The sequence below is a fragment of the Schistocerca nitens genome, chromosome 6, assembly GCF_023898315.1.
Source record: "Schistocerca nitens isolate TAMUIC-IGC-003100 chromosome 6, iqSchNite1.1, whole genome shotgun sequence".
Classification (NCBI taxonomy): Eukaryota; Metazoa; Arthropoda; class Insecta; order Orthoptera; family Acrididae; genus Schistocerca; species Schistocerca nitens.
In genome coordinates, this window is record NC_064619.1 from 511,576,430 (window position 1) to 511,601,127 (window position 24,698).

At 39.6% G+C, this 24,698-nt stretch overlaps 1 protein-coding gene across 1 annotated transcript in view; it reads right to left on the reverse strand.

The window, feature by feature from the left end:
* LOC126263025 (uncharacterized) overlaps positions 1-24,698 on the reverse strand; it is a 54,945-nt gene that overhangs the window by 15,461 nt on the left and 14,786 nt on the right. The window contains exon 2 of the mRNA XM_049959991.1: positions 3,633-3,789. Coding sequence (XP_049815948.1) covers positions 3,633-3,789 — 157 coding nt within the window. The remainder of the gene's footprint in view (positions 1-3,632; positions 3,790-24,698) is intronic.

The following is a 24,698-nucleotide window of genomic DNA, read 5'->3' on the forward strand; positions in this document are numbered from 1 at the left end:
TTCCAGATGGATGGACCATTGTGAGGTGGGTATGTGCATTTCGAACAACAGGTTCTGTTTGCAATGGCAAACCGGGAAGAAATGAAAGACCTGTGCAGAGACCAGAAGCTGTGGAAAATATTAGTGCTGCACTATTGCATATCACAAACAGATCTGCTCGTCGTCATGTGCAAACTGTGCATATGTCTGAACGATCATTCTGGAGAATATTGCATGAAGGTCTCCATTTTCACCCATGTGAGCTGCAGATTGTTAAGGAAATTAGGCCTTGTGATTGGGTTTCACGCAAAACATTCTGCTGAACCATGTGTGATTTCCTTCGCCAAAATCCACAAATGTTGTACACCATCCTGATGTCAGATGAAGCTCATTTCAAGTTATGTGGTTCGGTGCATAAACAGAATGTGCATTATTGGAGTGATGTAAACCTGCATGAACTGCACATCAAGCCCTTGCACAATTCTCCATGTCACAGTGTGGTGTGGAGTTGCTTTCTTTGGGATTATTGGCCCTTACTTCTTTGACGATGACAGCGGTGTGGCTGTAACTGTCACCAGTGAACGCTACCTAAAGATGCTGCAAGACTTCATTCTTCCCCAATTAGGTATGGTCGATGTTTATGTGGAAATTATGGTTTCAACAAGGCAGAGTGACCTCTCATACAGCCAGAATTTGCTTGGACTTCTTGCGACAGTCATTTCCTGTTTTGGTGACATTTCCTGGATGCCTCGCTCACCTGGCCCTTCATGTGCAGACTTTTTCCTTTGAGGCTACCTGAAGCAAGAAGTGTTCTGAACACATTGTGCCACCATTCCAGAGTTGAAGGATCGCATCAGAACTGACATTGGCAATGTCCCATGTTACACTGAGTTACGAAAAGCTTCCAACGCCACCTAGATGAATGTGTTGTGCAGAGGGGGCATTATTTGACAAAAGTCATATTCAAAAAGTAATCTACACAATGGACAATGACTTACACATTAGTAAATGACATACCTTTAACTATTAATTGACATAAGAGGTAATAAATAAATTATAGTTACTGCCTGATTGTGTGTTTTTAATATCCTACTATGAAAGCTGCCACACCTTGCATCCATCCAGTGCATTGCCAACTGTTCTTTTAAACTTGAGCCAAAGTTCCTTTACATGCTCTTGCCCTGTGCTGAAAACTTCAAGTTTGTCATTGAGATATGATACTTCTGATTTTTTTTTATCTAGTTTACTGGACGTATATATCTTTCTGCTTGTTTTAGTTGTCCTTTCTACTTTGGTAATCATTGTTGCCACGACCCTCTCATGGTCGATGATACGAGTTTCGATTAGACATCCTCAAAGAGGTCATGTCTAATTGTTGCCATTAAATCCAAGATATTTCCATCATTAATGGGGATCCTAACTACATGTTCTAGTTAGTTTTCAAAGAAGGCGTTTAGTAAAGTTTCACAGGATGTCTTTATCATTCCCACCATTAACAAAACTAATTTTCCCAGTTAAAGTCTTCACCGATGATTATAGTATGATTGAGTAAATTCTGTACAAGTGAACTGAGGTTTCTCTTAAGTTTTTGGTTACATTAGATGAGTCTGGTGGGCAATAGAAGGATTCAATTATCATTTTATGCCCACCCCTGATACTGAGTCTTGCCCAAACAATCTCACATGCAGCTGGATCTAAGATTTTTATCTGCTGCAAGAAATACACCACCTCCATTTCCAATTTGCCCATCCTTTCCATATATACACTTAAATTTTCCCCAAAAATCTCTCTGCTATCAATTTCAGGTTTCAATCAGATTTCTGTACCTAGTATTATATTAGCTTCACCGCATTTCATGAGCACTTCAAACTCTGGCACTTTGTTGTGAATTCTTCGGCAGTTTACCATTAGGATTTTAATACTATTATCTTTGGGAGGCATTTCTTTCAATCTTACACTGATACTTCTGGGTTTCCTACAGCTATCATTATCTGGATTGAATGGAGAGCCACTTAATCTAAAAAGCCCTTGCATGCATTGCACACACAGCCTCTGATGTGTAGTGCACACCTGACCTATTTATGGGGAACCTATGATTCTCGACCCTATGGCACAAGTCCAGGAAGTCACAGCCTTGTTTGTTCCAGAACCTTCAAAGTCTCTGGTTCAATCCTTCCACTCTACTCAGAACCAAGGGGATACAATCAGTTCTGGGGACAGTACTGCAAATTGTGAGCTTTTCTGAAATGCCATGCACAAGGCTGGTCTGCTCAGCTTTCTCTGCCATTTGCTGCAAAGACCCAAGAATGACATCAGAGCCCAGACAAAAGGCATCATTTGCTCGTGTGCCACAATCTGTAGTTAGTTGCATCCTATTCTCTCAATGGCTGCTGGAATAGCCTCTTCAACATGTTGCATGAGGCTCTCAGGCATACACACTTAGTGCATCTGGTGTCCTTTACTGTCCCTTGCTGCTATTTTCCTAAGGGGTACCATCATTTGTCATATGTTTGAACTTCCAGTGATTAATAGACTACTATCCTTTTGTGTTTGCCTCCTCCTGACTCTGAACAAAACAGGTTTGCCCAAAGCAGGTGAAGTGAGTCCCACTGGCTCAGTTTCAGTGAAATGCAGCACCTCAAACTTATTGGTCAGGGGGATCGGTACAACGCCCTAAGTCCTCCTTGGTCTCCATCCACCCTCTACAGGCTCAGTTTTAGTGAAATGCAGCACCTCAAAATTATTGGTTAGGGGTATCGGTACAACACCCTGAGTCCTCCTTGGTCCCCATCCACCCTCTACAGGACACACCACTTGCAATCAAGTGGATGGGTAATGACAGATCCTGTACTTTCTGCAGAGGGACAGGATCCACAGGACAGGCTATTACTTGAGGTACCTACATACATATTCTACAGTCTACTGTGAAATGCATGGAAGATGGTTTTTGGCGAGGAAATCCAGTATCCTATGTATGGACCAAACTATCCCACATGCCTTACCAAAGAGTGAACATACATGGTAATTCCATTTCATATCTCTATAAATTGTTACACCCAGGTATTTGTATGAGTTGATTGATTCTAATTAAGAATCAATGTGTTGTAATCATGGAATACTACACTTTTAAAGTAAGTAGAGAATCTCCGCACCACTTTGAAATCTTATCTTTTCCTCCGCACACTCAAGCACAAATTAATATGCATCACTACTATACTTTTCCTTCCAAATATACTTTTTCCTTCCAAAAGTAATAAACGAGGAAGATAACTATGTTTAACATTAGCATTAAATAGTTCAACCATCAATGAAGCTACTTTGAGTAGTAAAAATTTGCCTTACAAGCGGAAAAGGTTTTTGATTTATGTGAGCTGTACGTAAGGTGGGCAAGTGAACACTATGAAAGTTTCATCATGTTCCACATTCTAATAATTTAATCAATAAACATGAGTTTTACTGTATGTAGAAACTGTAAGAGGAAATGTTTCAACACTGAATATGTTATTGGTTGGTTACTGAACAGTGCTTAGCAAAGTCACTAGTATAACACTTCAGAAATCAGTTTGTGAAATGCCTGAACTACCGTTAGAGTGTTTACATACAAAGTGCATTTATCACAAAACTGTACATAAATAAACCACACTTTCACTTACACTAGTGGACTGTTGCTTTTTGTAATTTCCCCCTGCAGTTTTACTCCATAATCCTGTACAGGATACTCTATACTGATGCAATCTGGCATACAGTTATGTGTATGGAGCCTTGTCTGTTCATTTCTCTCTAGCTGCAAGTCCACCATGTAGAAAGATTCTGTAAAGACAATAGTAAATGCTGTAGCATATTAAAAGAACATTGTGTTCTCAATTTTTTATAGTAATGGAAAGTTCTGGATGAATATAAACATTGATTAAGAGGAAGTGCCATTAATGGCAGGTAGGCATCTTGTAAGACACTGCAACTACTACAAATACAGCATTTATACAGCAAAGGTGAGTAATAAATAGGGGTAGGAATATTTTGTGACAGCAAATAACGTGAAATCAGCAGTTTTTGTGAAATGTCACGAAATCTGATATTTTTCCATATAAAAATATCACAGATCTGATGGAAGTTTACTAATATTCGTAACTGATAGTTTTTGAATGTTGAAAATGGATTTTGAACATTGAAAGTCCAGAATGGAGTAAAAAATATGGAAAGAACAAACTGCTATTCACCACTTAGAGGAAGTGTGGAGTCATAGAAAGGCACAATGAAAAAGAGAAAGAAAAAGATGTGCATGCTTGCACTGGCAGCTCCAGCATCTTCCTCTACCCCTACCCTGCTTTCCTGGCCCTCTCTTCCCCAAAACTCATCCACACCACCACTACACACCCCAGATAGATTACTGCTCATCTAAGATACAGTTGTAGTTGGGTCTTCGCAACATTCTTTTTCATTATGCCTGCCTGCAACTTCATGCCTCCGTGGTGAGTAGCAGTCTGTTTCATATTGCTGAAACTGGATTTTCACTTTTTCCTTCTCAAGGGAGGGGGATATAATGTTAAAATGACAGTTCATTTCTCACGTAATGAATTGTGACTCTAGATGTGACATCAAACCTTACTTCCAACAATCTACACCCTGTAATACTTTCAATTGCCACCATCATATTTCCTGATACTTCTGCACAACAACTCATACCAAAAATTATGCATTTTTAGAGACCTATCATGTGGTGCATCTGATCTGCATACATCCAAAGCCTGCAAGTAGAAATAGGAAAATCACCTAATGCAGCACTTCAATTTTTAAGGGAAATATGAAGAGCAGAGGAAGCAAGCTCCACCCACCATCTACTACCACAATGGCTGCCAATAGCATGACATGGTGTAAGGGGAGAAAACCGCATTTTCCTTACATTTTGCTGGCACTACATATGTGCTTACTGGTTTGGCAGGGAACAGCAAGACACATCACTTTGTGATGTCTACAGCACACAATATAAGTATTGTTAGATCATCAGTTTTGTTAGGTCGATAGACACACAAACAAACACAAACATACACACAAAATTCAAGCTTTCGCAACAAACTGTTGCCTCAATCAGGAAAGAGGGGAAGGAGAGGGAAAAACGAAAGGATGTGGGTTTTAAGGGAGAGGGTAAGGAGTCATTCCAATCCCGGGAGCAGAAAGACTAACCTTAGGGGGAAAAAAGGACGGGTATACACTCGCACACACACACATATCCATCCACACATATACAGACACAAGCAGACATATTTAAAGACAAGGGATTCCGAACTGGAAAAGATTCGTTTGCCACGAAGACCTAGGCTGTAGGGAAGGGACCGTTTGATGTGGAATGGGTGGCAGCTGTCATAATGGAGGTACTGTTGCTTGTTGGTGGGTTTGATGTGGACGGATGTGTGAAGCTGGCCATTGGACAGATGGAGGTCAACGTCAAGGAAAGTGGCGTGGGATTTGGAGTAGAACCAGGTGAACTTGATGGAACCAAAGGAGTTGAGGTTGAAATTCTGGAGTTCTTCTTCACTGTGAGTCCAGATCATGAAGATGTCATCAATAAATCTGTACCCAACTTTGGGTTGGCAGGCCTGGGTAACCAAGAAGGCTTCCTCTAGGCGACCCATGAATAGGTTGGCGGACGAGGGGGCCATCCTGGTACCCATGGCTGTTCCCTTTAATTGTTGGTATGTCTGGCCTTCAAAAGTGAAGAAGTTGCGGGTCAGGATGAAGCTGGCTAAGGAAAGGTAATGAGGAAAGAGGTTTTAGGTAGGGTGGCAGGTGATCGGCGTGAAAGGAAATGGTCCATCGCAGTGAGGCCCTGGACGTGCGGAATATTTGTGTATAAGGAAGTGGCATCAATGGTTACAAGGATGGTTCCCGGGGGTAACAGATTGGGTAAGGATTCCAGGCGTTCGAGAAAGTGGTTGGTGTCTTTGATGAAGGATGGGAGACTGCATGTAATGGGTTGAAGGTGTTGATCTACGTAGGCAGAGATGCATTCTGTGGGGGCCACGTGGAATGTTTCCCTCTCTCTCTCTCTCTCTCTCTCTCTCTCTCTCTCTCTCTATATATATATATATATATATATATATATATATATATATATATATATATATATATATATATATATATGCACAGCGGACACACCAGGAACCGCGGTGTTGGCTGTCGAATGGCGCTAGCTGCGCAGCATTTGTGCACCGCCGCCGTCAGTGTCAGCCAGTTTGCCGTGGCATACGGAGCTCCATCACAGTCTTTAACACTGGTAGCATGCCGCGACAGCGTGGACGTGAACCGTATGTGCAGTTGATGGACTTTGAGCGAGGGCATATAGTGGGCATGCGGGAGGCCGGGTGGACGTACCGCCAAATTGCTCAACACGTGGGGCGTGAGGTCTCCACAGTACATCGATGTTGTCGCCAGTGGTCGGCGGAAGGTGCACGTGCCCGTCGACCTGGGACCGGACCGCAGCGACGCACGGATGCACGCCAAGACCGTAGGATCCTACGCAGTGCCGTAGGGGACCGCACCGCCACTTCCCAGCAAATTAGGGACACTGTTGCTCCTGGGGTATCGGCGAGGACCATTCGCAACCGTCTCCATGAAGCTGGGCTACGGTCCCGCACACCGTTAGGCCGTCTTCCGCTCACGCCCCAACATCGTGCAGCCCGCCTCCAGTGGTGTCGCGACAGGCGTGAATGGAGGGACGAATGGAGACGTGTCGTCTTCAGCGATGAGAGTCGCTTCTGCCTTGGTGCCAATGATGGTCGTATGCGTGTTTGGCGCCGTGCAGGTGAGCGCCACAATCAGGACTGCATACGACCGAGGCACACAGGGCCAACACCCGGCATCATGGTGTGGGGAGCGATCTCCTACACTGGCCGTACACCACTGGTGATCGTCGAGGGGACACTGAATAGTGCACGGTACATCCAAACCATCATCGAACCCATCGTTCTACCATTCCTAGACCGGCAAGGGAACTTGCTGTTCCAACAGGACAATGCACGTCCGCATGTATCCCGTGCCACCCAACGTGCTCTAGAAGGTGTAAGTCAACTACCCTGGCCAGCAAGATCTCCGGATCTGTCCCCCATTGAGCATGTTTGGGACTGGATGAAGCGTCGTCTCACGCGGTCTGCTCGTCCAGCACGAACGCTGGTCCAACTGAGGCACCAGGTGGAAATGGCATGGCAAGCCGTTCCACAGGACTACATCCAGCATCTCTACGATCGTCTCCATGGGAGAATAGCAGCCTGCATTGCTGCGAAAGGTGGATATACACTGTACTAGTGCCGACATTGTGCATGCTCTGTTGCCTGTGTCTATGTGCCTGTGGTTCTGTCAGTGTGATCATGTGATGTATCTGACCCCAGGAATGTGTCAATAAAGTTTCCCCTTCCTGGGACAATGAATTGACGGTGTTCTTATTTCAATTTCCAGGAGTGTATATATATATATATAAAAAACAAAGATGATGTGACTTACCATACGAAAGCGCTGGCGAGTTGATAGAAACACAATCAAACACATACATACACACAAAATTCACGCTTTCGCAACAAACTGTTGCCTCATCAGGAAAGAGGGAAGGAGAGGGAAAGACGAACGGATGTGGGTTTTAAGGGAGAGGGTAAGGAGTCAATCCCAGGAGTGGAAAGACTTACCTTAGGGGGAAAAAAGGACAGGTAAACACTCGCACGCACACACACATATCCATCCACACATACACAGACACAAGCAGACTCCAGAAAAATATCATGAGAATATATGTCCCAATACTTAAATTGAGTTTATGTGTTACAGTTACTCTTTTATAGTATTGCTTTCCTTGTTAGAGCCGGTCTGCATTTTACATCCTCTCTATTTTGGCTATTTTCAATTATTTTGCTGTCCAAATAACAAAAGTCATTTACTACTTTTAGTTTTTCATTTCCTAACCTAATTCGCTCAGCATTACATGATTTAATCTGACTACATCCTATTACTCTTGTTTTACTTTTGTTGATGTTTGTATTATAATCTCTTTTCAAGATACTATCCAATCCATTCAGCTACTCTTTCAAGTCCTTTGCCATCTCTGACAGAATTACAATGTCACTGGCAAACTTCAAAGTGTTTATTTATTCTCCCTGTACTTTAATGCCCTTATCAAATTTCTCCTTCGTTTGCTTTGCAGGTTTTCAGTGTACAAGCTGAGTAACATTGGGGACAAGCTACAACCCTGTCCCATTTCCTTCTCAATTACAGCTTTCCTTTCATGTCCTTTGACTCCCACCTGCAGTCTACCTTCTGCACAGGTTGTATGTAACTTTCATATGATGTTTCACAGCCAAGAAACATAGATTGATGAAACTTGGATCATATGAAGAAAGAACTCCTTCAATACAGGTAACTGTAAGAGATTCACATTGAGAAAAGTAGAAATTACACTTTTATTCAGACATAATTCATCCAGATTCATGATGGTCACTCAGATATTACAAACACTTGGACTTGGGTCTTAATAGGGTGTACGATCACAACAGATGGCAATGCACACTCTGGAATGCACTCCCATGCTGGCCACAAGGTTGGAAATGAATTCTTGTGGTAGGGCATTCCATTCTTCCACCAGTACAGTTGGCACTTGTGGACATGCTGAAATATGTTTCCCCAACACCATTGTACATGTCTTCAATGAGATTTAAGTTATGGAGATTGGGCAGACCAGTCCATTCATTGAATATCCTCTCATTCCAAGAGCCACACCACCTGTGCTGTTCCATATAGTCATGCATTGTCATCCACAAGGAGGAAACCAGGACCAAATGCACCCCTAAAAAACACACACTTGTGAAAGGAGTATAGTGTCAAAATAACATTGGCCAGTGAGTGTATCATGTTCAAAGATTTGGAGATCGGTATGCCCATTCAAAATTGTGCCTTCTCACACTAGAGCACCTGACCCACCAAAACAATCATGTTTGACAAGGTACCAGGTTACATGTTGCCACCTCTCACTACATGAGGGTACATCAGCAGTGATATCTGAATGGAGAACTATTAAACCTCTGGAATATTTTACCCAAGAGACTGACATACAGTAGACCTGCATGCACTCAGAAAAAAGTAATAACTGTAGTGTCATCTTAGTGGGCTGAAATCAGTTGACTTTTACTGACTTCTGTCTGCAAAACTAGGAAGTTCAGTGTGGCATGAACAAATAGTATGTAAAATTATATTGCATCTGTTCAGTTTGCTTGTATCAGCCAATCACTGCACAGGATCTGTAATGTAAAGCAAGCATCGTTGCCATCACATACGAGAATGTGAATAATTCAAATCAAGCTGTGTAAATAGGAAAGACCAACAGCAGCCATAGTAGGGCATTGATATAATTTGATGATGAAAGTTCAAAATTTGTGCCAGACCAGGATCAAACCCAAACTGTGAGCATTTGCCTTAACTGCCTGAGCCATCCAAAAACTGCCTCGGCAATCCGAACATGCCCCTGTCTGACCCAAATTGACAACTTGTCACATGCTAGTATTCTCAATGGACAATGACAGCTGTCAAAAGCGAATTTTGAAGAGAAGGTAAAAGTGTCAGTCAGATAGTAAATTAAAATGAAATGAGCAGCAAACATAATGCATCAAACTTAGAAAGTTGTATTTCTGTACTTTCTGAGTAATTTGATGAGATTAATAATGACATAATTAATAAAAGCCATGCTAATAATACTGGTTCTATGTGGTGTAACATTCCAGTGAAAAAGTTTTCTGATCAGGGGAGTTTGCACTCAACTGACTTTTTACAACTCTGTAAAAACAACACATAAGTGAGGAACAAGAAAATTAAGTTTGTTAAAAAAAATTTGGAAGGTGAAGCATTGTCACGGGCCAATTAAAATTATTCTGTGGACTTGTCTTACTCATAATTTGAAATAGGTTCTGGTCACAAACTGAGCAGGCCATGGTAAAAAGTGAATTTCTGAATGGACCAGATTATAGGGAGGTCCTTAGTAGCATGAAACAATTTTGTAAAGAACAGATAAAGAATTTAGTACACTTAAACAAATCATTGATAAGTGAATACAGATAGATGCTTTGTAAAGAAGGTTGCCATCTGATATACAATGGGATTTAGGTTATGTACAAGATGACACCATAGGTCAATTTTTAAAATATGTGAACAGACTAGAAAGAACCACGCAAAAAGTTGGCAGACAACAGCATAACAATTACAGCCATTTTCAAACTCAAAATCAAAATTGGGAAAATTGTAACACTCACAGAAGGGAAGATAATAATTACAATGGAATAACTTTCATTCAAGGGATCACGATAATAATAATAATAATAATAATAATAATAATAATAATAATAATGGTAAAAATTTTGATCCAAGGCGACACTATGGAGGTGGTAGGAACAGAAACAGGAATAGAGAATTTGACAATAGATAGAAGGTGGCATGGACACAATGACACAAGAAGACAAGATAATGAAACTAATCAGGAAATAAAAAACTAGCATGCAATCCATTGTCAGTCTGCTGGGTAGGGGCTAATAAAGTGAATAATAAATGGACCAACAGCAGTAATAAAATGGAACCCAAAGATTCATGTAAAGAATTAGTAACTATTTCGAGGATGAGTACTATCCTGTCAACATAACGTCTATTGAAAAACGAGGCATGTGAATTACACAAAACAAATAACGCAGTCAAGGAAAATGAACACACATAATTATGTTGATCGAGAACATGAAGTAATTAACTTATCAGAATTTTGTCACTGGGTAGAAACTTGTCACTTGTTAGTAAATGAGCAGGTAACTGATTTGTATGATGATTGAGGAACTGAAAAGCTGATGAAGGAACCAGGTAAGCAAGATGTGAACACCGTATTAATTGAAAATGATAATGTAATTATGTATACAAGTAACGTTGAAAGAGTGGGGGAATAAGATGGTGGTATTTGTGACAGTAAGAAGAATGATCACTATGATGACTTAGTAGCATATGATAAAGAAGAGAAATATTTTGTGTGTTTTAAGGGGAAATTAGAAGTATTAGGAATTCATGAGGATGTTAGTGATTGTAAGAATGTTGTTGATATATCAGAATATGTTATTAAAGAATTGAACAATATCAGTAACAGTGTAGCAGCTAATAAGTTTCTTGATTTGATTTCTTATGAAAGACCCTGTTTGGATAATAAAAATACTTCAGTTACCAAAGATGACAGAGAAGGTATGTTAGCTATTGAAATGGGAAAAGGTGAATTATTTTTTTATGATCTGTAGTTAAATAGTATTGCTATTAGTAAAAATGAGAACTTTGGGTAAAAAATTAGTCAGACAAATGAGTGTAGTTTGATTAATGAGATTATTAATGAAAATAGTAATGATGATGATTGGGTTAAGGAATGCAAGTGCATCATACAAACAAAGATAGTAAAAATAACAGTAAATCTCGAGGTCACAGTTTTAAACAAATTGAAGATGAGTTATTACATGAAGGTGATAGGTCTAATAACAATGATGAAATCTTTAGCCTGTTTATTTAAGTACAGAGTGGTTCTTGGAAATGCAGGTGCCTTACAGATGCTGGTAGTCAGGTTTCAGGAACATCAGAAACACCGAGTAAATAACTGAAACATGAAAACGATACTTAGTGTGAAAAGAAAAGGTGCAACAGGAAGGCATAGTTAAGGAGTAAAAAACCAAACTTTTAACTTTTCCTATTGAAGGAGTTACTTTTACACATGGATGTTTTATTATGCTTGATCTCAGTGAGGACTTTATTCTGGGGTTGAACTGAATATGAAGTTTGAATGTAGGATTTGACTGTGGAGCACAAAAATTCGCACAATAGCACCAAAGGGGAAATGTAACTTGTACTAACAAAATTAACAACGTAAAATTTTCAAATGAGGGAGGACTTGTAGGTAGAGATATACCAAGATTAGACACAGATGAAGTGGAATTTAAAAGACTTCTAGACAAAAATATTTCTGAAACAGGAGGGCTCACTGATAAGCAAATGCATGAACTGGAATCTTTATTCTGGGAATATGTTTTTAGTAACACTCAGGAGAGTGAAATGATACCAGTGTACTTTACAATTAAACCACATCATCCATTTTTCATAAAACCATATGGGTACCTATAGCCAAATGAGCTACTGTTGAGGAGGTGTTACAGAAAACAATAGTATGTGACACCATTAAGAGAAATATTAGGGAACAATTGACAAGAATGGGGGAAAGAAATACAGTAGCAGAAGAATGGGTAGCTTTGAGAGATGAAATAGTGAAGGTAGTAGAGGATCAAGTAGGTAAAAAGATGGGGGCTAATAGAAATCCTTGGGTAACAAAAGAGATATTGAATTTAATTGATGAAAGGAGAAAATATAAAAATGCAGTAAATGAAGCAGGCAAAAAGGAATACTAACGTCTCAAAGATGTTATCGACAGGAAGTACAAAATGACTAAGCAGGGAGGGGTAGTGGACAAATGTAAGGATGTAGAGGTGCATACCACTAGGGGTAAGATAGATACTGCCTACAGGAAAATTAAAGAGAGCTTTGGAGAAAAGAGAAACACTTGTATGAATATCAAGAGCTCAGATGGCAACCCAGTTCTAAGCAAAGAAGGGAAGGCAGAAAGGTGGAAGGAGTATATAGAGGGTTTATACAAGGGCGATGTGCTTGAGGACAATATTATGGAAATGGAAGAGGGTGTACATGAAGATGAAATGGGAGATACGATACTGCGTGAAGAGTTTGACAGAGCACTGAAAGACCTGAGTCAAAACAAGGCCCCGGGAGTAGACAACATTCCATTAGAACTACTGATGGCCTTGGGAGAGCCAGTCCTGACAAAACTCTACCATCTGGTGAGCAAGATGTATGAGCCAGGTGAAATACCCTCAGACTTCAAGAAGAATATAATAATTCCAATCCCAAAGAAAGCTGGTGCTGACAGATGTGAAAATTACCAAACAATCAGTTTAATAAGTCACAGATGCAAAATACTAACGCGAATTCTTTACAGACGAATGGAAAAACTGGTAGAAGCTGACCTTGGGGAAGATCAGTTTGGATTCCATAGAAATGTTGGAACATGTGAGGCAATACTGACCCTACGACTAACCTTAGAAGCTAGATTAGGGAAGGGCAAACCTATGTTTCTAGCATTTGTAGACTTAGAGACGGGGTTGTAGCCTCTCCCCGATGCTATTCAATCTGTATATTGAGCAAGCAGTAAAGGAAATGAAAGAAAAGTTCGGAGTAGGTACTAAAATCCATGGAGAAAAAAAAAAAAAAAAACTTTTAGGTTCGCCGATGACATTGTAAATCTGTCAGAGTCAGCAAAGGACTTGGAAGAGCAGTTGAACGGAATGGACAGTGTCTTGAAAGGAGAGAATAAGATGAACATCAACAAAAGCAAAACGAGGATAATGGAATGTAGTCGAATTAAGTCGGATGATGCTGAGGGAATTAGATTAGGAAATGAGACACATACAGTAGTAATGGAGTTTTGCTATTTGGGGAGCAAAATAACTGATGATGGTCAAAGTAGAGAGGATATAAAATGTAGACTGGCAATGGCAAGGAAAGCGTTTCTGAAGAAGATAAATTTGTTACCATTGAGTAAAGATTTAAGTGTCAGGAAGTCGTTTCTGAAAGTATTTGTATGGAGTGTAGCCATGTATGAAAGTGAAACATGGACGATAACTAGTTTGGACAAGAAGTGAATAGAAGCTTTTGAAATGTGGTGCTACAGGAGAATGCTGAAGATTAGATGGGTAGATCATATAACTAATGAGGAGGTATTGAATAGGATTGGGGAGAAGAGAAGTTTGTGGCACAACTTGACTAGAAGAAGGGATCGGTTGGTAGGACATGTTCTGAGGCATCAAGGGATCACCAATTTAGTGTTGGAGGGCAGCGTGGAGGGTAAAAATCGTAGAGGGAGACCAAGAGTTGAATACACTAAACAGATTCAAAAGGATGCAGGTTGCAGTAAGTACTGGGAGATGAAGAAGCTTGCACAGGATAGAGTAGCATGGAGAGCACTATCAAACCAGTCTCAGGACTGAAGACCACAACAACAACAACTGATTTTGCAAGCATAATGATTTTAAAGCATAAAATATCTTATGCAGCTACCAAAAACAAGTTATTAGCAACACATTTGGCATTTACAGAGTTTAGAACCTGCGGCAAGTGATAAAAAGGTATATTCAGATCACAAAGGCTTAAGCTATCTTCAGGAGTGCAGGCTTTCTCTCAGTGACTTACCGCAATTTACAACAATCTGATTATGAAACAAAATATGTTAAAAGCTGTGACAATGTTATTGCAGATGCATTCTCCAGAAAGCCATTAGGAATAATTACTGAAACTTTTGATTCGTATGAGAAAAAAGCATTTAAGATGAACTATATATGAAAGGCATACATGATGATAATATTATTAGGTCCATCAGCAATAAAATTAGCAGAAGTGAGAATCATGATCACAACTGAAGACTGGGAAAAAGCTGTTCGAGTAAAAAGAAATATGAGAAATTTGACAAATATTACAAGATTTCAAAGGAACAATATTCAGAAGAAGAAATGAAGAGTCTAATTGTTGGAAATTATGTTGTCTAGTGGACAAAGCAGAGAGATTAATTAGATACACAAATGTGGTATTAAAAAATGTATGCAATAACAACAAAAATGTTTATTTTTGTAGTATTGCCAAAAAGGTAAGAAAATAATTATTAACTTGTTCAAATGGTTCAAATGGCTCTGAGCACTATGGGACTTAACAGCTATGGTCATCAGTCCCCTAGAACTTAGAACTACTTAAACCGAACTAACCTAAGGACATCACACACATCCATACCCGAGGCAGGATTCGAACCTGCGACCGTAGCAGTCGCGCAGTTCCAGACTGAGCGCCTAGAACCGCGAGACCACCGCAGCTGGCTATTAACTTGTGATAAGTACTAGAGACTCAAGGAAAGTTAAAGGACATGTTAAGGTGAAATGCAAAACATTATTCCTAAAAAATCTGTGGAATTTTCCCAAAAAGTAAAGATGGACACTTACATATTTTTGTCGCTGTACAAGTTTTCTCCAAATTCATAAAGTTGTACTCTGTTAGGAAAGCTACAAGCAAAGAAATTATTTCAAAATTTGAAAAGACTTTTTCAAAAACCCAAAAAGTTATTTTGCCAGGTAATGGTTCATAGTTTTTGTCAAAGGACTTGAAGTAATTTACAGAATGGTGTAGAATTGCACATATTTTACTTTTGTTATATAGTTCATCAGTGAATCCCACAGAGAGATACATGCGTGAGATTCGTTGTTTGTATTGTACACATTGTAATCATAAACATCTGAAATGGTATGCACATGTGAGTGACCCTGAGGACATTATGAACAGCTTACAACACAGTTCTACTGGATTTTCATCTTTTTAAAGTATGCATCACAAAAAACCTGCAGATATTCTTTCTGAACTCACGAGAATCCACCATGTACAATTTTGACTGAACAAATATGTGAAGAAATTGTCAAAGAAACTATGAGAAAACAAGTAGAAACATGAAAAGAAGGCTTAATGGTAATGTGAAAACAACAAAAATTGGGATGAGATTATGTACAACTGAAATCACATATATATTGGTCTATTCAGAATTTTGGAAAATCCACATCCTAATGTATATCATTTAATTTATCCAAAATCTGTCTGCCTGCTTAGCTGAGTGGTTACATGTTTGCCTCCCATGCAGTGGGCATGGGTTCAATTCTCAACCAGGTTGGAGATTTTCTCTGCTCATGGACTTGGTGAATGTGGCATCACCTCAAATGAGACTTGCAACCCAGTGGCTGAACTTCCCTAGATGGAGCCTCGAGGCCAACAATGCCACATGATCAATTTATTTAATTTTTTCCAAAATCTAGGACACTTCCTTGGCTCAGAAACATTACTTCTTTGAAACTATATAAACAGAAGGGTGGAGATGATTCATAAGGATATTGAAGCTGAATGAAAAAGGTTTTTAATTGGAAAAAGAATTGAATATTTCTTTGTACTAATTATGTATTGAAAAATGCATTCACAACTGTCAGAATTATGTACATACATGTAATCAATTTTATTTTCTTTGCTTTGTCTGCAGTATGTCAACTTTGAATGATAATGTAAAATAACCCTCCCCCCTCCCCCCCCCCTGTCCCCCCTCCCCCTCCCACCCAGAGGAATACATGTTCATTTATACAGGGTGTTACAAAAAGGTACGGCCAAACTTTCAGGAAACATTCCTCACACACAAATAAAGAAAAGACGTTATGTGGACATGTGTCCGGAAACACTTAATTTCCATGTTAGAGTTCATTTTAGTTTCATCAGTGTGTACTGTACTTCCTCAATTCACTGCCAGTTGGCCCAATTGAAGGAAGGTAATGTTGACTTTGGTGCTTGTGTTGGCATGCAACTCATTGTTCTACAGTACTAGCATCAAGCACATCACTACGTAGCATCAACAGGTTAGTGTTCATCACGAACGTGGTTTTGCAGTCAGTGCAATGTTTACAAATGTGGAGTTGGCAGATGCCTATTTGATGTATGGATTAGCATGGGGCAATAGCCGTGGCGCGGTACGTTTGTATTGAGACAGATTTCCAGAACGAAGATGTCCCGACAGGAAGACGTTCGAAGCAATTGATCGGCGTCTTAGGGAGTTCAGAACATTCCAGCCTATGACTCGTGACTGGGGAAGACCTAGAATGACAAGGACAGCTGCAATGGACGAGGCAATTCTTCGTGCAGTTGACGATAACCCTAATGTCAGCGTCAGAGAAGTTGCTGCTGTACAAGGTAACATTGACCACGTCACTGTATGGAGAGTGCTACGGGAGAACCAGTTGTTTCCATACCAGGTACAGTGTGTGCAAGCACTATCAGCAGCTGATTGGCCTCCATGGGTACACTTCTGCGAATGGATCATCCAACAATGTGTCAATCCTCATTTCAGTGCAAATGTTCTCTTTACGGATGAGGCTTCATTCCATCATGATCAAATTGTAAATTTTCACAATCAACATGTGTGGGTTGACGAGAATCCACACGCAATTGTGCAATCACATCATCAACACAGATTATCTGTGAACGTTTGGGCAGGCATTGTTGGTGATGCCTTGATTGGGCCCCATGTTCTTCCACCTACTCTCAATGGAGCACGTTATCATGATTTCATACAGGATACTCTACCTGTGCTGCTAGAACATGTGCCTTTACAAGTACGACACAACATGTGGTTCATGCACGATGGAGCTCCTGCACATTTTAGTCGAAGTGTTCGTACGCTTCTCAACAACAGATTTGGTGACCGATGGATTGGTAGAGACAGACCAATTCCATAGCCTCAACGCTCTCCTGACCTCAACCCTCTTGACTTTCATTTATGGGGGCATTTGAAAGCTCTTGTCTACGCAACCCCGGTACCAAATGTAGAGACTTCATGCTCGTATTGTGGATGGCTGTGATACAATACGCCATTCTCCAGGGCTGCATCAGCGCATCAGGGATTCCATGCAACGGAGGGTGGATGGATGCATGTATCCTCGCTAACAGAGGACATTTTGAACATTTCCTGTACCAAAGTGTTTGAAGTCACGCTGGTATGTTCTGTTGCTGTGTGTTTCCATTCCATGATTAATGTGATTTGAAGAGAAGTAATAAAATGAGCTCTAACATGGAAAGTAAGCGTTTCCGGACACATGTCCACATAACATATTTTCTTTCTTTGTGTGTGAGGAACGTTTCCTGAAAGTTTGGCCGTACCTTTTTGTAACACCCTGTATATTATGTGCTCAGCAAGCGTGCAGCCTCAAGCTTTTGGAGCACTGTTTCCTCCTCATTTTCCGTGCTACATCATTTTTCTCTACCTTAAAATCTATCATTGTTATCTCTTTCTAACTGTTCTCTCTCTCTTCTGTTTGAATGAATAATGATTTTGATGTACACATTTTTGTATTATAAATTATTTTATTATCTGCTGGACTTTGTCAGTAATTCAAATATGTATACAACATGTTGCACATCGAATCAGTTTGCATTACAGTGTCAGAATCTGTTACTGAGCATTTATCACTTGTATATTTATATCAAGTTCTATATTCATGTGTTTTCTATCTATGAATACACACACTGATGTTGACTTTTGCATTTTCTCAGGCAAATGGAGCAAAGTTTTGGACAAATTTTCCAGTGATAAGGTTCATTATGCTGCTGTTAGGAGCATGGCCACAACTATCCATTCCACCAGCCTGTGTTGTGATGTTATATTCATGGGTAGCTGCCACTGGACGCTACTCAGCTTTATTTTTATTTATAATAGAAATAATTTAAATATTCTTTACAAGTAAAATGTCTTTTGAGATGAAATTTCACGTATAATAAGAACTTTGAACTATAGTTTGTAATCTCCTCCCTCCTTCCTAACTCCACCTATTGTCCACATTAGTCTTTTATGAAGATTTGAGAGGAGTGATGATTACAATAAACTTTATAGTTTAATTAACTTGTCATGTTGAGTTGTCTTCAGTTTTTCATGTCCAGGGGTCTGTTTCTTGAAGGTGAAATTATCACATTTTAGGTCCCCACAGTTGAATTGAACTAAATAAATTTGAAGATTGTTGTTGCAGAATTTCTGTTTTTATGTACATATATTTTGTAACATACTAACAGTCTTTCAATTTTATACATTCAAAAATATGTTCAATCACATTAGAGGCATGCTTACAAGTCTCACACTCTGCAGAAATAACAATTTTTCAAAGGGTTTACAATTTTTCTTAACAAATGAATTTCTGCTAGTTGTCATTTCATTATCACTTTCGAACATTATTTCATAAATGAATGCAGAAGTAAACATAGTACACAGTACTATTAGTCTATTAGTGAAAAAAGACAAAAAAGTGACAAACAGGAATATGGAAATCCAATAATACAATACAAGACACAAATCAGGCTTTCATATGGTAAGCAGACAATTGAATCTAACAACAAATACCCCATTCATTAAGGGAGCAATATTTTATAATTCTCTGCCAAACAACCTGAAACAGCTTTCTGGTACAATTTTTAAAAATGAGTTAAAAAAATGGCTTATATTGAAGTGCCCGTACAGTATGGTGCTGACATGATTTGACCTCAGGAATGCTATGTTAAATATACTTAAGAGATCTTTTACTTAATAGCATCTAATCTATTTATATTGTGTATCAATAATCTAAATGTAATTATTATAACATTGCCCATGCATGTTAAATACATGTTTCGAGTTTTACGATAAATAAGTACAGTATTTTGTAATAAATAATAGAAATTTTGTGTGTTCAGAACTAGTACTTATCAATTAAAACATCAAGACGAAAACATTTTATAAAATAATTCATTTAGATATATTTTAGCTCAAGATATGACATACTGGGTATAAAGTTGTATGAAAGCTTTCAGGAAAGCAGCTGACATAATATTGATCTGTCCAAAATTTGAAAAATAGTACTGGTATTGAAACTTCCTGGCAGATTAAAACTGTGTGCCCGACCGAGACTCGAACTCGGGACCTTTGCCTTTCGCGGGCAAGTGCTCTACCAACTGAGCTACCGAAGCACGACTCACGCCCGGTACTCACAGCTTTACTTCTGCCAGTACTGGTATTGACTACTACTGTTGAGGAAAAGTAATACTAGAGGAAGATGTCCTGTTACAAGTCCTAATAATATTATATAATGAATGCCATGTAAGATGGGAAACTTTTGTTCAGACCACTCAGATGAGAAAAGTGTTGATAATGGCAGTAATACACTCCTGGAAATGGAAAAAAGAACACATTGACACCGGTGTGTCAGACCCACCATACTTGCTCCGGACACTGCGAGAGGGCTGTACAAGCAATGATCACACGCACGGCACAGCGGACACACCAGGAACCGCGGTGTTGGCCGTCGAATGGCGCTAGCTGCGCAGCATTTGTGCACCGCCGCCGTCAGTGTCAGCCAGTTTGCCGTGGCATACGGAGCTCCATCGCAGTCTTTAACACTGGTAGCATGCCGCGACAGCGTGGACGTGAACCGTATGTGCAGTTGACGGACTTTGAGCGAGGGCGTATAGTGGGCATGCGGGAGGCCGGGTGGACGTACCGCCGAATTGCTCAACACGTGGGGCGTGAGGTCTCCACAGTACATCGATGTTGTCGCCAGTGGTCGGCGGAAGGTGCACGTGCCTGTCGACCTGGGACCGGACCGCAGCGACGCACGGATGCACGCCAAGACCGTAGGATCCTACGCAGTGCCGTAGGGGACCGCACCGCCACTTCCCAGCAAATTAGGGACACTGTTGCTCCTGGGGTATCGGCGAGGACCATTCGCAACCGTCTCCATGAAGCTGGGCTACGGTCCCGCACACCGTTAGGCCGTCTTCCGCTCACGCCCCAACATTGTGCAGCCCGCCTCCAGTGGTGTCGCGACAGGCGTGAATGGAGGGACGAATGGAGACGTGTCGTCTTCAGCGATGAGAGTCGCTTCTGCCTTGGTGCCAATGATGGTCGTATGCGTGTTTGGCGCCGTGCAGGTGAGCGCCACAATCAGGACTGCATACGACCGAGGCACACAGGGCCAACACCCGGCATCATGGTGTGGGGAGCGATCTCCTACACTGGCCGTACACCACTGGTGATCGTCGAGGGGACACTGAATAGTGCACGGTACATCCAAACCGTCATCGAACCCATCGTTCTACCATTCCTAGACCGGCAAGGGAACTTGCTGTTCCAACAGGACAATGCACGTCCACATGTATCCCGTGCCACCCAACGTGCTCTAGAAGGTGTAAGTCAACTACCCTGGCCAGCAAGATCTCCGGATCTGTCCCCCATTGAGCATGTTTGGGACTGGATGAAGCGTCGTCTCACGCGGTCTGCACGTCCAGCACGAACGCTGGTCCAACTGAGGCGCCAGGTGGAAATGGCATGGCAAGCCATTCCACAGGACTACATCCAGCATCTCTACGATCGTCTCCATGGGAGAATAGCAGCCTGCATTGCTGCGAAAGGTGGATATACACTGTACTAGTGCCGACATTGTGCATGCTCTGTTGCCTGTGTCTATGTGCCTGTGGTTCTGTCAGTGTGATCATGTGATGTATCTGACCCCAGGAATGTGTCAATAAAGTTTCCCCTTCCTGGGACAATGAATTCACGGTGTTCTTATTTCAATTTCCAGGAGTGTATTTTCTGATGGAATAAGTGAATAAAATACATGTGCTTGAACTGACTGTAGTTGGATTACAAATGCACTATGTGCAGAATCATCTATAATAGGAAGTTGATGGGTTGAAGCATATGCTGTGATGATATGTCAAAGAACCATATTTTATTTCTTTATTCATCCACTAAATCTCTTCTATACATCACATAAAAAATTATTTTAATAGCACAATTAATTCATTCTGTTTGATCTTGCTTTAGCAGCAGTAGCAGTTTTTGCATATTCTTGCTTCACATCTTTTGTAGATCACATGGGTTCAGAATTCTGCCACTGAATAAAAGCAATAATCTAATAATAATGCCCTTAGTGATGTATGAAACAGTGACAATGAAGAAATAACTTTTATTTTATTTGGCAGAGCATTGTACATTTGTATTGTGCTATTTGTAGGGGAGGTTTCAAAAGCTGTTGTCCTTATTAACTGGACATGGATTTTTATTTTTGCCTGGTATTATGTTCATGTGCCTTAAAGTTTTTATATATCTCTCTGAAATTCTTCCTCATGTATTTACTAGTTTCTGGAATGAAAGATACATGGGAGAGGGAGGACTGAAGACTTCTGAATGAGGGACCAGCAGGAGTCAGTCTGTTGCACACAGTGCATTGCTCTTATAGCTCTTTTTTGGTTCAAGAAGATTACTGAGCTAACAGATGTGCTATCCCACAATATAATTCCATACTACAGAATAGTACGGATCTGGGCAAATTAGGCAATTTGAACAGTGTGGAAGCTTGCTTTGTGTGCAAATCATAATGCAGATGATACAAATATAGCTATCACACCCAACAGACTAGAATTAACTGATGAAATTGTAAACGATATTTTTCAGAAAATCATTAAGTGGTTCTCTGCAAATGGGCTCTCATTAAACTTTGACAAAACACAGTATATACAGTTCCACACGAGAAAGTGCTGGTATGTTGATAGACACAATAAAAAACACTATGGTCGCAGGTTCGAATCCTGCCTCGGGCATGGACGTGTGTGATGTCCTTAGGTTAGTTAGGTTTAAGTAGTTCTAAGTTCTAGGGGACTGATGACCATGGCAGTTGAGTCCCATAGTGCTCAGAGCCATTTGAACCAATAAAAAACACACAAACAAACACACAAATATTCAAGCTTTTGTAACCCAAGGTTGCTTCATCAGGAAAGAGGGAAGGATAGGGAAAGACAAAAGGATGTGGGTTTTAAGGGAGAGGGTAGGGAGTCATTCCAATCCCGGGAGTGGAAAGACTTACCTTAGGGGGAAAAAAGGACAGGTGTACACTCGCGCGCACACACACATATCCATCTGCACATATACAGGATATATATATCAAGGACATGGAAATAAATAAGTGAAGAGAAGACATGTTTTAATATTCACTTATCAAATTTGTTATTAACGATCTGAATGAATTCAAAAGTAATAGCAGTGTACATGGCTACACTACTAGGAGAAAGGATGATCTTCACTACTCAAGGTTAAATCTAACTTTGGCTCAGAAGGGGGTAAATTACTGCTATTTTAAATCATGTGGAAGCCATGTGCCTAAAAATTTTGTTTCCAGTGAGGGTGTAATTCCACTGGCATTTATTGTCACAGAGGTGTTGCAGGCTTCCCCTCCCCTTTTAAACAGAAATAAAGAACAGTTGTTTTGTTTTGGATGTGTTTATTATTAGTTTATTTCCTCCAAGCCAGTCATTTAGCTGGTCTATAATTTTATTTATGGTTTCTTGTAGCTGTGTTCATGTTTTCTCTGTAAGAATGATGCTAGTGTCATCTGCAGGTAAGAACAGTGCTAGTGTCATTTACAAACAAGGTGTTTTCTTTGTGGAATATCAAAAAGATGTTGATAGGAGAGGAAATATAATAATGATGATGTTTTTAATTATGCTGCTGCTAACAATTATTTTTATGTTATGGTTTGGGGAATTTATTTTATAGTATGGTGACATGTTTGAATATGGCAAAGTCTACATGGAGAAAGCTCATTATGTGATTGCTATGGTTCTGTTAGTCAACAGAAAAACGTGAAAATAACATTTAATGATTGTTGTAATGAAAGGTAAACAATGGAAAAAGGAGAAGAATTGAACATGAAGAAATATTTTGAATGTCAGAATGTTGCTGACCATTTTGATCACATAAAAAAATTGAAACAAGTCTGGCAATAAGAAATGAATTATTAAAATTATTTGAAAGAGAATTATACAGCATTTTGAGAAGTTAATTTATGCACGTTTTGAGAAGTTAATTTATCAAGTACATTAACATAAGGGATGATTTTGTTTAATATGTTCATAACAGCATTAATTCGTCAGTCACAAATTTTAATAATGTCTTTGCATATGTTTAAATAATGGTACTATTATTTTCTCTTTTCACTTATATGTTGATATGTTAAAAATTTGAGTAGATATTTATCTTAATTACAAATTCAACTTTGATTTACCAAGGCCAGGTTTACTTACTAAGAAAAAGTTTAAATTCGTCTATTTCTCCCAGAAAATAAGTTATACTGAAGTATTTAGGCCAGATACACATTTACTTACATATAGGTTATAGTGTTACCAGAAACAAACTGGTTATGTACCCGACATTCTACTAAGCCAAGATGTTAAAAGGGATTAGACTCATATGAAAGATGTTCTACCGAGCCATGATTTGAAAAGAAATTATACATTACAGTCAATAATATGATCTATTATCAAGGACATGGAAATAAATAATTGAAGAGAAGACAAGTTTTAATATGATAATATTCACAGCACTTTTTGTAAAGTGACAACTATCCTTTTTCTTCAAGTGCAAATGAACATAATTTAAGTGTTCTTATCTGCTGCTAGAAACACTAATATTGATATAAATGTGTATTTAGGCATTGTGTGCTAAATACAAAGAACATTATAAACTGAACAATTTCGTGAAGCCTGTTGTCCACAAACATTATAAATTGAACATTTTTTTGTGAAACATTCTGTACTGAATACATTTTTAACTAATGTGATTTAAATAATTAACTAAACATTTTCTTATGCCATTTGCAAATTTAATTTCTTTTAGGTAATTTACAACAATACTTAAGTGCCACAATGTCTAAAGACACAGGACAATTTCAGTTTTTGAAAGTCAACTGTCTTTTATTTTTTACTTGTTAAAAAAAGCCTTGGGCCATTCCATTATTTTCGTGTCAGAATTTTGTTCACATGTTCATGCTTACAAATTTCTGGGTTGTCCACTGTATTGGAACTGGTCTCTCTCTCTCTCTCTCTCTCTCTCTCTCTCTCTCTCTCTTTCTCTTACTGTGGAATACGATACATTAAATTTGTGACAAGATCCAGCTGAATCAAAATCCGAAAACCTAATTTATTCTTATATTTTTCATAAATAGAACCAGTGTATAAAATGATAAGAT